General features: G+C 34.3%; 1 protein-coding gene across 2 annotated transcripts; it reads right to left on the reverse strand.

Moving 5' to 3' along the window:
* Positions 1–869: 869 nt before the first annotated feature.
* On the reverse strand, positions 870–14,569 carry LOC128872354 (NADPH oxidase 5). 2 transcript variants are annotated; one of them, XM_054114962.1, is made up of 19 exons: positions 13,969–14,569; positions 12,016–12,110; positions 11,805–11,916; positions 11,388–11,485; positions 11,157–11,277; positions 10,736–10,886; positions 9,605–9,815; positions 9,261–9,487; positions 8,478–8,666; positions 6,657–6,850; positions 6,038–6,359; positions 4,942–5,086; positions 4,716–4,855; positions 4,157–4,292; positions 3,798–4,012; positions 3,500–3,687; positions 2,735–2,944; positions 1,441–1,644; positions 870–1,220 (listed from the first exon to the last, which is right to left on the reverse strand). In XM_054114962.1, exons 1-19 carry the CDS (start codon positions 14,113–14,115, stop codon positions 1,023–1,025), a joined length of 3,303 nt encoding a protein of 1,100 aa, XP_053970937.1. In that variant the 5' UTR covers positions 14,116–14,569; the 3' UTR covers positions 870–1,022. The 2 variants fall into 2 exon arrangements, with proteins under 2 accessions (XP_053970937.1, XP_053970938.1); XM_054114963.1 differs by lacking the exons at positions 11,388–11,485; positions 11,805–11,916; positions 12,016–12,110; positions 13,969–14,569 and having other exon boundaries at positions 11,144–11,276.
* Between the last annotated feature and the right edge of the window lie 407 nt (positions 14,570–14,976).

A 14,976-nucleotide genomic window follows, 5' to 3' on the forward strand; every position in this document is an offset into this window, starting at 1 on the left:
ATTAACTATTAAATGTTGTTTGGACTATATCTATCTTAGAGACTTCCCTACTAAAGAGACTACAGTACTGTTTGTATTTGAACGCGCGTTTTTTAACCTCTCGCACAGCCTGCCAGATGTCTCATACTATGTCAATAGCAGAAGACAAAACGCATTATCCTAGTATTCTTTAATTTATTATTAAGACTACAACTACCCTCGGAGTATTTTGTAAATTAATATATGTTCTTTAGATATTTTTCTATTATGCATAAAATTTTCGATCCAATCTCGGCGTCAATTACTTTGTAGCACGTAATTGAGTGTGTTGAAAACGCATTTTCCCATAAGAGTCCACGTTAAAAAGTGAAAAATTGAAACATGTATTTCTTAGCTTTTAGGTACCCTAGTCTTCCCAAAATTTGCGTGGGTGTTTTTGGGATAAAATCTAAGCCGTATACAAATTTTTATAATTTTCTTGGCGTTATTTCTATTTGCACTAGAGCCTCCTTAAATTTTGCTATTATTCATCTGTTCCCTTCGGGATGTTTCTTCTTGAACGCGTGGGGCACTACTTTGAAGTTCCGTGATTGAGCGCGTATAACGGCGAAGGACATGCTATGAAATCAACTGCAAAATCGTCAGTTGATTTCGAATAAAACAACTGTCTTTAACTGTACTATTGGTTTTCTAAAAAATTTTCAAGTTATGTCAGAACGACAAATAAATTTTCTTGTTATATTAATGACAGTTTGGTTGATGCACGAAACGGCCAGAATTGTAAATGGCATGAAGTGAAATCTTTTATGTCGATCAAATTTTAAAATACATAAGATTGAACGTTGTTAGAAACGAAGGAAGGATGATTGCGCTAACACAGACAAAATAAAGCCAAACAATATAATAACCTATAATTGTCGTAACATTAAAATTTTACATAAAACGTTTAAACAGGATACGTGTGCCGTTGATTTCAATTTGTGTAACAGTCGAGAAAAATATGGTACGACAAACATAACGATATTATATTTCTCCTCGAAATTTCAGAAAGATTCTTTCTTGAAATTAAAACCAAATTGATCGCATTTGAGACGTAAGACTTTCGCCAATTGCGGGGGCCCGCAATAGAATACTGTCACTTTACCCTTCTTCTTGTCTTGGATCTGCTTGAAAACCTTGTCCCAGTTTGGTCGACCAGCGTTTGTCCTTGTTTTTAAACCAGTTATAAGATCTCGTTTCTCCTAAAAAATTATAATTAATCAATCTCTTTATAATGAATATAAAACAACATTTTTCGAAGTCTTTATATAAACGTAGATTTGTCTCGAGTCTCGTTTTATTACGATATCATTTTAGCTAATGAATTCTGCTTTATTTAAATTCAAATTAAACTGATCTAACACAGTTAGACAATTAAAGAAAAAAAAAAGATATTAAAACTTTTTGTGTGTAATCCCGAACCGTTTGATGAACTAAATCCATAGCTAGTTGCAGACCAACAGCCTTCATGTCATTTTTCTGTAGAGCACTGGTAATGTACATATGCATCTCAAGAAAATGTTCCATGGCATCACCGAGTTCTGCTTGCTCTATTTCCAACTGAGACAGCAAGTTTACGAACCATTCGAAGGATCTCTGATCTCTGTTTATCCAGAAAAAGTCTACCTGCAACCAAAATGATTTTATTGCATTCGAGTATGTGTTATATCTAAATGAAAAGAATCAACAGAATATGTAGTAAGTTAATTCTACTTAAACTCTACTGCAATTCTCTCCCTACGAAGAGCAAAGTGCACTTGCACAAATACAGGGTGCGGCAGAAATAACTCCTAAATTTTAAAAAACGATTGAAAAAAGTGGTAGAAGATACCACCAGAAACTTTTTATTTCTTAAAACTAGATATAAAAAAGTTTTTTTTACTTTATGTTTTAAAAATTATGTCGTCCAAATGGTGGCAAGAAAAAAGTCACATGGACTTAAATCCTCGGAAACTAGAGCTGTTCGAGTACTCGGAAAAGGCGTGTAAAACTCGGCTCGAATGACCGGTCCGAGTCGAGTACTCGGAAGAAACGAGCAGCTCGAAAGAACCGAGTAACTCGGACCGAAGTGACCGCCTCGAAGGAGGCGGATTCACGTTGCCGAAACGATGTGGGCTGTCCCATCATTATATTCTTTAGGTTGCATGTGAAAAAGAAAAAAAAATATTAGATTGTTTCTGGAGTTTGTCGCAAGAGAGTAGCAATTGGATTTTCTTTTACCATTAAGAAAATTATGGTGAGCCGAAGAAATTTATTTTTTATTTTTCACTGAAATTTCACGAGAAAAATCGTCAATAAAAAAAAAAACTAATCAAGTAATCGCAGAAATCCATTGCTACTCTTCAGATAATGTATCTAAAAATAGTGTGTACAAATTTCAGAGCAATCGGACCGATAGTTTACGAGATTTACGTTGTACCATTTCGAAAAACGTAGTTTCGAGATAATCCCAAAAGAAAGTAAACGTACTTTTAGATACATTATCTGAAGAATAGCAATGGATTTTTGCGATTACTTGATTGATTTCTTAATTAATTTTTTTTAAGAATAGTACCCATCTGGCGAGCGCTCAGGGTGGCCAGATGCCTTAAGAAATAAAAAGTATCTGGTGTTATCTCGTACCATTTCTTTTCAATCGTTTTTTAAAATGTGGGAGTTATTTCTGCCGCGCCTTGTATGTACAATATAGCAAATATAGCAAAGAAATGATATTTGCCTTCCTTAGATGCATGACAGTGGATGGGATCTCGCTAGCCCATGAGAATTCGCATTTTGGGCAGGTGTGCCTTGCCTTCCAATAACGGTGCATGATGGATTGCAGTATCGAAGCAAAAGGCGTAACTCCGATTCCGGTCGCGATTAGAACTGCGTGGTGTGCTTGGAATATATGACTCGAGGGAGCTCCGTATGGCCCATTCAAGAAAATCTGTAGGAAAATCAATTTTCAGCTTTTTCATGGATCGAATAAAATTATAAGCTCGTACAAAGTTATTTTAGCATTCTATTACTGTAGGAGAACTTTGTGAGCAATGGTCGATGGTACGAACGTAGTTACAAAAATTCAATCTAAATAGGAGTTTATTTTATTCCGCAAATATTATAACGTGAACTTTACTTTCAATCTTTTTTATAGTCATGCATTGTGCTTGTATTTTGTAGTTTCTTGCACATTCAAATTTCCTATAAATGCATAAAGATCCGCAGTCTAGTAATGAGGAACCTTTTATAAGAATTTTGTTCGCATTTCATTGAAATGGATTTTTTAATATCTTACTACACTACCGTTAACTCATTTGTATAAAAAAGTAGACTTATTCCATTTTCAAATATAACAGCTCATATCTTGAATATGTAAATGAATGTCTTCATACGTCTCGAAATAAATCTATAAAATTTCCAATTAATATTTAACTCCAGGCTTTAAAATCCCATGATTCGGTCCTAAAAGCTCTTCGATGCAAATCACTAAAGTCACTTGTACCTTTAATGGTTTTCCAACAGCATAATTGATGGGTGGGCGGGAAAGAACGTCAAGACCGTTATCGTTCCTGTTTTCCTTTGACGTTTCTTCCAATTTCGACCGCGTTTTGTCTCCTTCTTCAGTGATTTGTATCGCGACTACACTGGGCGACATACTTCTGCGATCGTTTACGCTTGTTCGCGAGACAGCTGTTACACCAAACATTTGGTCAACTTAATTTTATTATAGGGGTCAGCAAAAATCTACCACCGGTAATTTCCTAGATAAAATTTTTAAAATGCCTGGAACAGCCACTTACTTTCTCTGCGCGTTTTTGCTTCACAGTCCCAGTTCTCTAAGCTCGGTGTCTTGAAAGCAATCAAGGTAGGTTTGGTTCTCAAGTATCGAAAATTTTCTGCCAATTTCTTATGCTGTGGACTCGAGTAAGCCTTTTCCAAAGACTTCAGACGCGCACTGCGCATTTGGTACTCGTCGAAGTTTCTCTCCGATTCGGATCTCATATAATCTCGAAGTCTAGCAAAGAGTGAGAATAATGACGTTAGTATGCACTAGTAAACTTAATAGATCGCGCTACATGCGATGCATTGAATAGAAAGTTTCATAAAAACGCAGGAAATAATTTTAATTGTGCAGGTGTTTAGGATGTATATAGCTTACGCAAGTAGTCTTTCCTTCTTCTTCTTTCTCGTTTGTATATCAGGTACCGAGATGGACTTCTCCAGCCGTATTTTGCTACCCAGCAGCAGGCTATGCAGTTTTCGGTCCTTTGGAACTTTATTATTATCCCCCACGCCTGTGTTAGTTATTGCAACGAATTGTACTTATGCGAATTGATAAGATAAATACTGAAGAAATTGATCGAGACTCGGTAGTATTTTCTAACAAGTCTTTGATAAAATTTCAGAATTTTAGTTTGCTCTAAAATTCATGGGTTTGAAAAATAAATTCTCCAAAGAACTTATTAAATTTAAATGTAGATGAATTAATTAAAAATTATTCCTTCATTCTCAAAATTCATGTTATTAATAAATATTAAATTCATCTAAAAGTGTATTCAATTTAAGTAAAAATTAGCTAACTTGCTAAGATTATTAGTTTACTTCCAAAATTAAAGGTTTTAACGATTCATTAAATCCAAATGGAAATTAATAAATTGATTAAATTAATTTAAATAACGTAATTGATTAAATAGTGTGACGTTAATTGTTCAACTTACCGTTTATATTTTGCGTCGATGATACTATGTTGTCATTATCAGGAATAAAGGTAGGATTATCAAGACCGCAATTGTCTGTTTCCGAAGACGACGAAGACATTATCGAAGTAACTGTTAAATCCTGATTTTTATTAAGGAATCTAAATCGAATAAAAGTATCGAACAATTCAAGAATAATAGGCTCTTTGTCATTAGAACGTAGAATAAACGAAGACATGGAACTTACGACATTTTCCCAGGACTAATTATGTCAGTTGACTCTGCGATTGGATACGCATTGCCTTCATGAAGTTTCATTTGTTCCTTCTCGAAATAGGAATAAAGTCTGTTGGTCCACTCCCCAACTGCGCGAATGTGAAGCCATATGTAGTCTGCGAAACATATTTTCCAATATTTATCTAATTAAATCGTAAAGCCAGTGTTTCAATGTTTATTATGAAACAATTGTCAATGAAAAAAATATAAGTAAGTAGTTTCAGCATTGCTTAAGGCGTCTGGCCACCCTGAACGCTCGCCAGATGGGTACTATTATTAAAAAAAAATTAATTAAAAAATTAATCAAGTAATCGCAAAAATCCATTGCTATTCTTCAGATAATGTATCTAAAAGTAGTGTGTACAAATTTTAGAGCAATCGGACCGCACGTTTACTTTCTTTTGGGATTATCTCGAAACTACATTTTTCGAAATGGTACAACGTAAATCTCGTAAACTATCGGTCCGATTGCTCTGAAATTTGTACACACTACTTTTAGTGTGTACTGTAAAAAAAATTTCTTCGTCTCACCATAATTTTCTTAATGGTAAAAAAAAAAATTCAATTGCTACTCTCTAGCGACAAACTCCAGAAACAAACTAATATTTTTTTTCTTTTTCGGATGGAACCTAAAGAATATAATGATGGTACAGCCCACGCGCGTTTCGTGCCGAAGGCCTTCACAAAAATTTTTGAACCGCAGTCATTTTTTTTTGTTATCTCAAAAAATTTTCATGTGTTCATTAAACCGTTCTTTAGTATGTGTCAAAACATAAAAATATTTCTTTCTATACTTTCGCATTTATGAATTTTTTAAGAATAGTAGACGCCTTAATGCTATGGGAAAGCCTTGTTTCGATATTCCTTAACGTTTCAAAAAAAAAAAAAAAAAATTCTAGAAAATCGGCTATATTCCAGTTGTTCAAAACACCCCCTTAAAATTCAAGAATATGCATTCAAGAAAAAATCGATTCTTTTTACCAGAAAAGAAACGCCTCCTCAAAGTTTTATCGAAACTAGCATGTGACGTGAGGTTTTTGAATGTTAGAGTAGACGATTTGTCGAACCTTCCTGTTCTGGGGCGCTGCTGATGGTGAAAGGGTGCCATTCATAGCGAGCAATAGCGGGAACGTTGACGAAAACATAGTCACCAGGACGAAAATCAAAATGAACAGGTCGTTTGATGACCAAATGCGTCACTTTCGAGGGCAGCAAGAGGCCAGAGCTGATGTAAGTTTTTCCAAGCTGTGAACGGGACCAGGCGATTCGCCTAATTCTCTCAGCAAGATATATCGTGCCTGGCGCTATAAACCATTTCCAAAAATTCGGCCCGTGAAGTATCGTCAATATCCAGAATGGTATGTACAGCAAGTGTGACCAGTAAAATATCTGGAAAATAATAAATCAAATTATTCAAATCCAGATTCAAAGAATTCCACGCTTGGTTTTTGTAAAAAAACAACAAAAAGGAACATTAAGCTTTGCGCACTACGCGCCTTTAAATAAAAAAAAAATCGAATTAACTTATTCATATTTAAAATTAGCTTGTTTGTTATTTTCCCATCACCTGTATCATCTGTATTATTATACCGTTGTTATGCTATTTCTTTTTCTCGTGCTTGACAGAGGAATATGCTAATTAGACAGTTTGTTTACAGAAAGAAATAATGAATTAAAGCTTGTAACCTCGAAGCATCCGCCACGGCGAACAAAAGGCATCGAGCATATCGTCATTATAGCAAGGATGAGGACGAGGATGAATCCCGTTGGGTTCGCCCAACCTTTTACAAGACCGAACAGACCTGGACGATCCGTGAACAGCCATTCATATATAGTGTACTTGTTGGAATTTAATATGGGGTCGTATACCACGACTGTGCCTGAAAATATTCAACTGTTTTAGAAAATTTAAAAAAATATTATTTCGTCCGTAACCCTTTTACACCAGAATTTTAGACGTGATTTTTTTTATCTTTTTATTAACTGACTCTATAATTAAACACAATTTTAGAAACTTGAGTGGTCTTAATTCAACATAAAATAATTTACAAGAAATAATTAGGTGACATTTATTTTTCCTTGTAAACTCAATTTTTGTTCTATCGTGCAATTTTTTAAAGTAGCTTTGGACAAATTTGTTATGTATTAAAAAGAGTCATTGTATAGGCTCATAAAAGTATACGACACACGTGTTCACGTTTAATTTAACGTTTTATGCTCAACTTTCACAGAAATGGGTTTCAAGCCGTTCATTTCAAATACCTCGGCGCCTACGCCTTCAAAACACGTTTTAATTCATTAATGCAAATTTATACGAATTAACCTCAATTTTGGGTTTGTGTAAGTTCCTAATTCTAAAAATAGTAAGTATGTACTTAAATGAGAATAACAAGATAGTATACGTAGAACATTTCTCCAATATTCCATGTAAAAGAATAAAATTCATATTTATTTAACGATTTATGCCCAATATTTTAATATTCGCAACATATATTTAATTAAAACGAAAATTTAAGAATATTAAACGAAGAAAATAGTTTAGAGCCTTTCGTTGGATTAAAACTGTCACGGAAGATGCTGATGCCAGGTACAGACCGCGACAAAAGATAGCACATCTCATTGTTTACAATGTTTACAATGTAAACAATAATATAGAAATTTTCATGAAGAAAATTAGAAACAATTCTTTATAATTATCCAACCAAAATGAAGTCTCCAAAAAGTGTGCTTCTATTATCATAATTAATCAAATTTTTGTTTGTTTCCCAAGATATTCAGCTCTGTTCCCGAAGTCACTCTGTTCAGTGTTTTTCGAAATATTGATAAAATCTGTACGAATTGTCACAATAAATTTGATTAAAAACAAGCTCAATTTGTAAACGTGGCGCATGCTATCATCTTGTCGTGGACTGTATCAGTCCTTGCGTGAAACTTACGGTCGTCAAAGTGTTAAGTAATTTGTACAGAGTCTCGAGTTTCTTACGGGAAACTCGGTACACCTATTATTGGCTCGAGAGGAAGAATATGGTAAGATCATTTACACACTACTTGCGAGGAACAGAAGAGAGCAAATCACTCGTATTACCGAAACCGGTTTCAGCTTTGATGGAGTTTTTTTTTCGACGAATCCATAAACCGAAGGAAACAAGTGGTTTGCCCAAAGGTGACTTTATTTAATATAAGACTCAATAATAGTTTTCATCCTTACTTAAGTTCATTTTGGATACGTTAATATTATTATTTTGCTTTGAGAACCTCCGGAAGATATCTAAATTTTTTTCATATTTTGAACTCACTTTTTGGTTCCCTTCAGGAGTATAAATTATAGACTATGAGATATTTAAAATAATTTTGTTTTACATACGTATTATTACAAAAAAATAAAATGATTGTTAGGATAAATTAGATGCTTTAATTGTTTATATTTTATTACTGTGAAGAATGTCAAGGGTAAGTGATAACAAGGATTTCATGCATTTATTGCGTTAAATACTGCGTTAAATTTACCAAAATTTAAAAGATGCATCAACGTGTGGACTATACCGAAGATGCCGATCAGAACTCCAGTTATCTTGTGAAGATAAATGTGTTGATCCAATGGCAGCACATAAATGAAACCATGACTTCGTAGGAAGGTGATACACTGGCGCAACATGAGGATTAGGATGAAGCTGCAGTTGAAATTCAGACACTGACCTGCATCGAAACGTTTACTGTAAAATCTTTTACTTTTACCTACTATTAAACAACTTAATTAATTGATCTCCATTTCAGTATATCAAAAGTCAAATGATTTAACTCCATTTTCTTCAATGTCTCTATTGTGATCATACGATGAGTTTTAAATTCTTTAAACATTCTTTTCTTTCTATTATTTTAATGTTCCATAAAAAAAATGGGAACAGTCCTTGCGGATTCTAAATTTTATTTACATTATTTTCGAAGCTGTTCCAATTAATTTCAATTGGCGATGAAAACCATCTGGGGTTTGCTCTAAAAAAATGAACCTACTATTGTAAGATTTATTTCACCCATCAAATATATATTAAATACAGTCAGTGTAAGAAGTATTCGTACAGAAACCATTTATTTTAAATTGGTTGCTGTACGAAAACTTCTTACACTGACTGTATATATTAAACATTACGAAGTCAATTATTAAACATCAAATCCGATCATCATGAAGCGAAGCAAGATAACAGTACATCAGATGTACCTGATGTTGATATTTTACATAATGATATTAATATTTAATTAAAGAATAAAGTATATACTGTAAAGTTTCCTTACCGCAAGCACGAGCAACCATGACGTACCCGTTGGATCGTCTGTATTCGTAAAGTCTCGCCACGAATAAAGTTACATTAATCAAAATAAAGACAGAGATAAAAGCGATGTAAACGTAATTGTTCTTCATGTACGGCCTCGTCAATTGGTAAGGGCGCAACGACGCGAAGAAACCCAACAGCGATTTCCGTTTTGCTTTCGGTTTCGGTGGTACCAGCCATCGGTCGATACTGCGATTTAATTTCCGCTTTTAATCAGTTTCCCTTCCAATTAATGCGACACGATCGATTAAGCTATCCACATGATCGATCATTTTCTATTGACTCGGAAACGACAAAATTGTTTACCTTATCGTGAGGTTCTCTAGCAGTCCTTCGTGTTTCTCTAATTGATTTTTCAGAGCCTCGTAAGTAATGGAGCCTCGTTTGTCTTGATCAGCATCCTCGAACAACGCGATCGTCAGATCCTTGATTTGTTCATCGCTGAATTCCATACCATTCTCCTCCATGCAAGCTCTCATCACGTGCTCCAATTCGAAAAGTTGTATCGATCCATCACCTTTACGCAATTATGTGAGCAGAGCGACGACAAAACAAAGACAAACTGTACATTAGAATGAAATGGTTTTTTTTTTTGGTATTTGAAAGAAACACTTTTCCACTAGATGCACAGATTGATATAGCAAAAAGAATCTTAGAAAAATGGAACCAAGAGTGGTTAATGAATAAACATACTGATCTTCGCGAGTCAAGAGAAAATATATTTTCAAGAAATCCTGCTATTTCTCTGCCAAGAAGAGAACAAATTCTAATAACCCGATTAAGAATAGGTCACACAAGACTAACACATAGCCACCTAATTACAAAAGAAACCCCTCCCCCCCCCATACTGCACAAACTGCAATACAAAAATCACAGTTAAACATATAATAGATGAATGTCCATTGCACGATAATATACGCGAAACAGGAAGGCAACCAAACACCCTGAAGAACAGTTTAAACGACAAGAGTTGCATACTAAAAATCGTATCATATTTACAAAGGACAAGATTAGCAGAAGAAATATAGGCCACATATAGACAGGACACTACAATTAAATTATTAACTATTTTTTTTTTTATTATTAGATGTAAGAAATTTGTTATCTAAGTATGCGTAATTATCTATGTAAATTATTTATGACTCACATATGTAATTTATAGAATGTAAAGAAAATGTGATCCACAGTGGTCGCTGATGGCATAAATGCTGATGCGACATTAAATAAATTAAATTATATATATATACTTTTCCACTGAATTGACGTAGTTGATAATGAAAACAATAATTAGTAATGGAAATAGGACGTCACATGTGAAACGTGAGCATTTGGTAGAATTTTGACTTGTACTTTTTAAGTTTGCGTACAGCTAATTAATTTACGTAATTTTCTTTGATCAAATTTTAATTATCGAAGAAATATACAGTTATATCGTACCGTCTATGTCGTAGACTTTAAACAGAAAGCTGATTTTGTCGTCAGGACTTTTCCCTGCGAATTGATGCATCGTATCCAGAAATTCCTGCAGAGATATGGCTCCCGAATTGTCTTTATCGAATATTTGGAAGGCTCTGTCTGTGAAGAATGGCTGGAAAAGAAATTTATTTTCGTTAAATAATAGCTTTTCTGTTGGTTTTTCAATGTACACATTCAAGTTTTCTACGTAAATTAATACTTCAATGTATCATTAGTAAAGAAAAATAAATTGTATTCTTTGAATAAGAAAGTATTAAACTTTCAATTTTTTTATAATAAATTATTCGTGTCGCGGACGTACCTTCCCCGGTTATATGAAATCAGAAGAACATGATTACGTTACATATAACCGGGGATTACCATACTTACACCTTCTGCTTACGTTTTTCGAAGTGACGATCTTGTTAAACTCTTCACGCCTTATTTCTTTCTCGTTACCCACCGTTTGCTTAAACAATTTCTCCAACCATTCCAGACTGCTGGTGTCGAAGCCAGATCGTGGTCTACGAAAATATTCCCAAAAAATAGAATATCATATTTTATTATTATCTTTTTATCCATGTAGACATTTACTGAATGCATATGTTACATGTTATTAATATTGTTGCATTACCTTCTGTCGGTGATGTTGGTGATGAATCTCATAATTTGAGAAGACATTACGTATCCCACATTGTCTTCGTCGATTACTCGAAATAATCTGTCTACGACCTGTAATATAAAGACATTATCAAAGAAACGATCAAGTAGCTCTTTATTATGTTTTTAATACTTGTTTTTATATTTAAACAATTTTATCATTTTTTAAGAACCGTTTGATTGACATTTGTTTCATACGTCTACGAAGATTGAAAACAATTAAGTTAGAGACTATAAATTTTATTTAACGTTAAGTTTCTATGCTATATAGTATTCATGGTAAAATTTCACTAAAATTAATCTGTGAAAGTAGTTAAACCTCGTTAAATTCTTTTAAGTTTTTGTTAGAGAATGTGAAATATCACATTTATCCTGCATGTAGGCAACTTACCTCTTTAGAGGAAAATACGTGTTGGAAATTCGTGAGACTTACAGGATCATCGCCGCACACACTGTACACGACACTATCGATTTCCGCGATGAAATCATTTTGGCTTTCGTTTCTGTGAAATTAACGTATAAGTCTGGTAGAGTCTCGTACTCATGTACAAATAAAATCTTCATTTTCAACAAAGTTTCATGCAAGGTAGAATATTTCTTACGTTAATCTACTTTTCACAAATTCGAACCACACATCTTGCTTCAATAGCCCCTCTTCATACTGGTCGAATAGCAAAAATAATTTTTCCAGCAACGTCTGAAATATTGGAGATATTGCAAATCTGTTGTGTAGTTTAGTTTACTCTTGGTTTTTATTAAGTTCAGCTATGAAATGTACTTGAATAATTAAATGCATTCAATTCTGAAATCTATCGAAATATATTAATTTTACATTTTTTCAGTCGATTAATTCCTCTTAATTCCTTTCGATTTTCTGGTTAAATATTTTTAAATACAAAAAGTGCGACATGTGCACTAAGAAACGTTCTTTCGAATACCCTTAAACTTATTACCAGAAAATTTCTGAAAAGTAATAGACCTAAATAGATTTCCCCCTTTAAGGGGGGGAGTCTGGTCCAGCTAATGTATTTTCCTAATGCATATAATTTCCAGATATAATTAATTTTTGGTATTGAAACTTTTTTTTTTACATATAAAGGAACGTTCAAAGAAGAAAATTTGACAGTGTAGATTTAATTTGAATGTATACATATATTGTAGATATAGTAGTCGCAAGGAAAGGACTCATCTGATAGGTAAAATCAGAAAATTTTTTTCTTTAGTAGGTACGTAAAATGCGTATGAACCTCAATTTGCAAAAAAAAAAAAAATTATTAATTGCAAAAATTGCAGCAAAAAACCTGAAAATGAAGGATACATGTTGGCTGTTATTTTGCAATAACTTTATGCTATAATAATAATTCATTAAGAGTCGAGGTTCATAAGCATATAAACTTAATTAACTTCAATTTAAGCGTTGAATCAAGTGAATCGGATAAAAATTCGATGAGCTATGCGTCCCACCGTTTTGACCGAATCCTTTCCTTGCGACTACTATATCTATATATATATACATTCAAATTAAATCTGCACTGTCAAATTTTCTTCTTTGAACGTCCCTCTATATATAAAAAAAAGTTACAATAACAAAAATTAATTATATCTGGAAATTATATGCATTAGAAAAATACATTATCTGGACCAGACTCCCCCTTTAAGCGTGTGTTCTTGCTCTACTTCACCCTAACAGCATGAACAACATCTGGCATGATAAAAGTGGCTGGAAATTAGTATCCAGACTATAGTAGGACAGTGAATGCAAACAGTTTGGTCGAACAACGCGATTATTGGACAGATTCAGGGACACTGACAGGGTCGCGACCGCGATCGAATTCCGAGTATCGAAGACGCTCGAGGCGCGAAGGCTTTTTGGCTCCGGGCGATCAGCCACCTTGATCGAAATCTGTGGCCCTCGATAGATCCCCTTGCGATTTACTAAGATCCTGTCGCCGTTGCCTCCGCTGGGTATCCTTTTCCCTTAAGTCATTCTCTATTCGATATACTCACCTCACCTTGTTGCCATTTACTTGTCTAGTTTCAATGGTAACGCGACCTTGTTTTATTTCTCGACATTTGACTACAAGCTTTTTTAAGCAGTTTTATCACTTTCTTTTGAAGCAAACGGTTGTCGGTAGTTTTATTTAACCCTTAAATGGCCTAAGTTTCAAATTTGATACCGGACTTTTAAATGGAATTGTACACTTGCAATTGGTTTGTTTTTAATATTTAGCTGTATGTATGTTACCATTGCATAATGTTCTTTTCAACAAAAGTTAACAAAATAAACGTCAGCTGTGAAAATTGTTCAAATAATAAGTACATTGATATTTTTTTAAATTTATTTTGGAAAATCAGGCTTCCAAGGGTTAACTTCTGTCAGGAGGGACTTGAGTTTATCTGGACATACACTTTGAAAAGAACGCATTTTGGAGAGAATTTTTACGGAGTAGATCGATAAATAGAAATTTTTGAAATTTGTACTAAGTTGGGTTAATGTTTCGAGCGACAAAACGATTTGAACAATCTGGTATGTTCTTAAAGAAGAAAAGGCTCACTTGGTCCATGAAAAGCCTTCTGAAGGCGTCCCTATTGCACCTTGCGGTGCAATGCACTTCGACTATTTGGGAGCACTCCGCCAAGGTGGTTGCTCTTCTTGTTCTCATCACGCGTTTCTTTTCCAACTGACTAACGTCACTTTCCATTTTTCTTCGCCACTTGCTTTCGTTGAACGAGAAAGAAACTTTTCAGTCGACGAGCGAGACAGTTTAAATGTTTACGTGCAGCTTATTTTCATACTCGGTCTCCTTTTGGCACCAAAACAAACGATCCACCGAACTACGATTGTATTCACTAATATTTCATACACGACACGCGATCGAAATCCTCTTCCTAATGCTCTTTTTCTTCCTCAATATTGCAAAATTAAATTTTATTAAATTAAATATTGTTCCCTTCGTTTGGGAATTATTTCTAGTATCCTGTCACTTGTACGCACATTCCAAACAGGGGCTATTTCAAAATATTAAACAGAAGTCTAGCTTGGAACGGTTGCGCGGTTCGAATTATTGTTATTGCTCCCGTCGAAGCTGGTACAAGAAAGCGAGAAGGATCATCGATGGACACACGTTAACTGACAACTTGACTCTGGCCAACAGATCCGCGAACTACCGAATGAAAATCGCAGATTCTCAGCGACGAATCGCAGGATGGGTCCCCTACCCTCGAGTCTCTTTCGATAACAATTTTCAGAGAATAATCTGCTCCGATCGAGGAAGAGAGAGGCAGATAGATCACGCATCGAATTAAAGACAGAACAAACACGACCTTTCACTTCTTCGTGAGTCATCGTCTTTTTTCTCATGTCTCATTTGTCTCTTTTTCATTTTTCTTTTTTAAATGCCCTCTAATTCGCCTACTTTCTCCTTTAACGATGCTTCCTTGGAATAGGACGTTATCCTTAATTCCATACGATTTAAACTATTGGAAATAAAAGAAACTTATTTGGTTCAGAGGAAGACGAGTGTAATGACGTGGTTGAGTGTCATTACCCCAGTCCTACAGTA

The sequence above is a fragment of the Hylaeus volcanicus genome, chromosome 2 (assembly GCF_026283585.1).
Source record: "Hylaeus volcanicus isolate JK05 chromosome 2, UHH_iyHylVolc1.0_haploid, whole genome shotgun sequence".
NCBI lineage: Eukaryota > Metazoa > Arthropoda > Insecta > Hymenoptera > Colletidae > Hylaeus > Hylaeus volcanicus.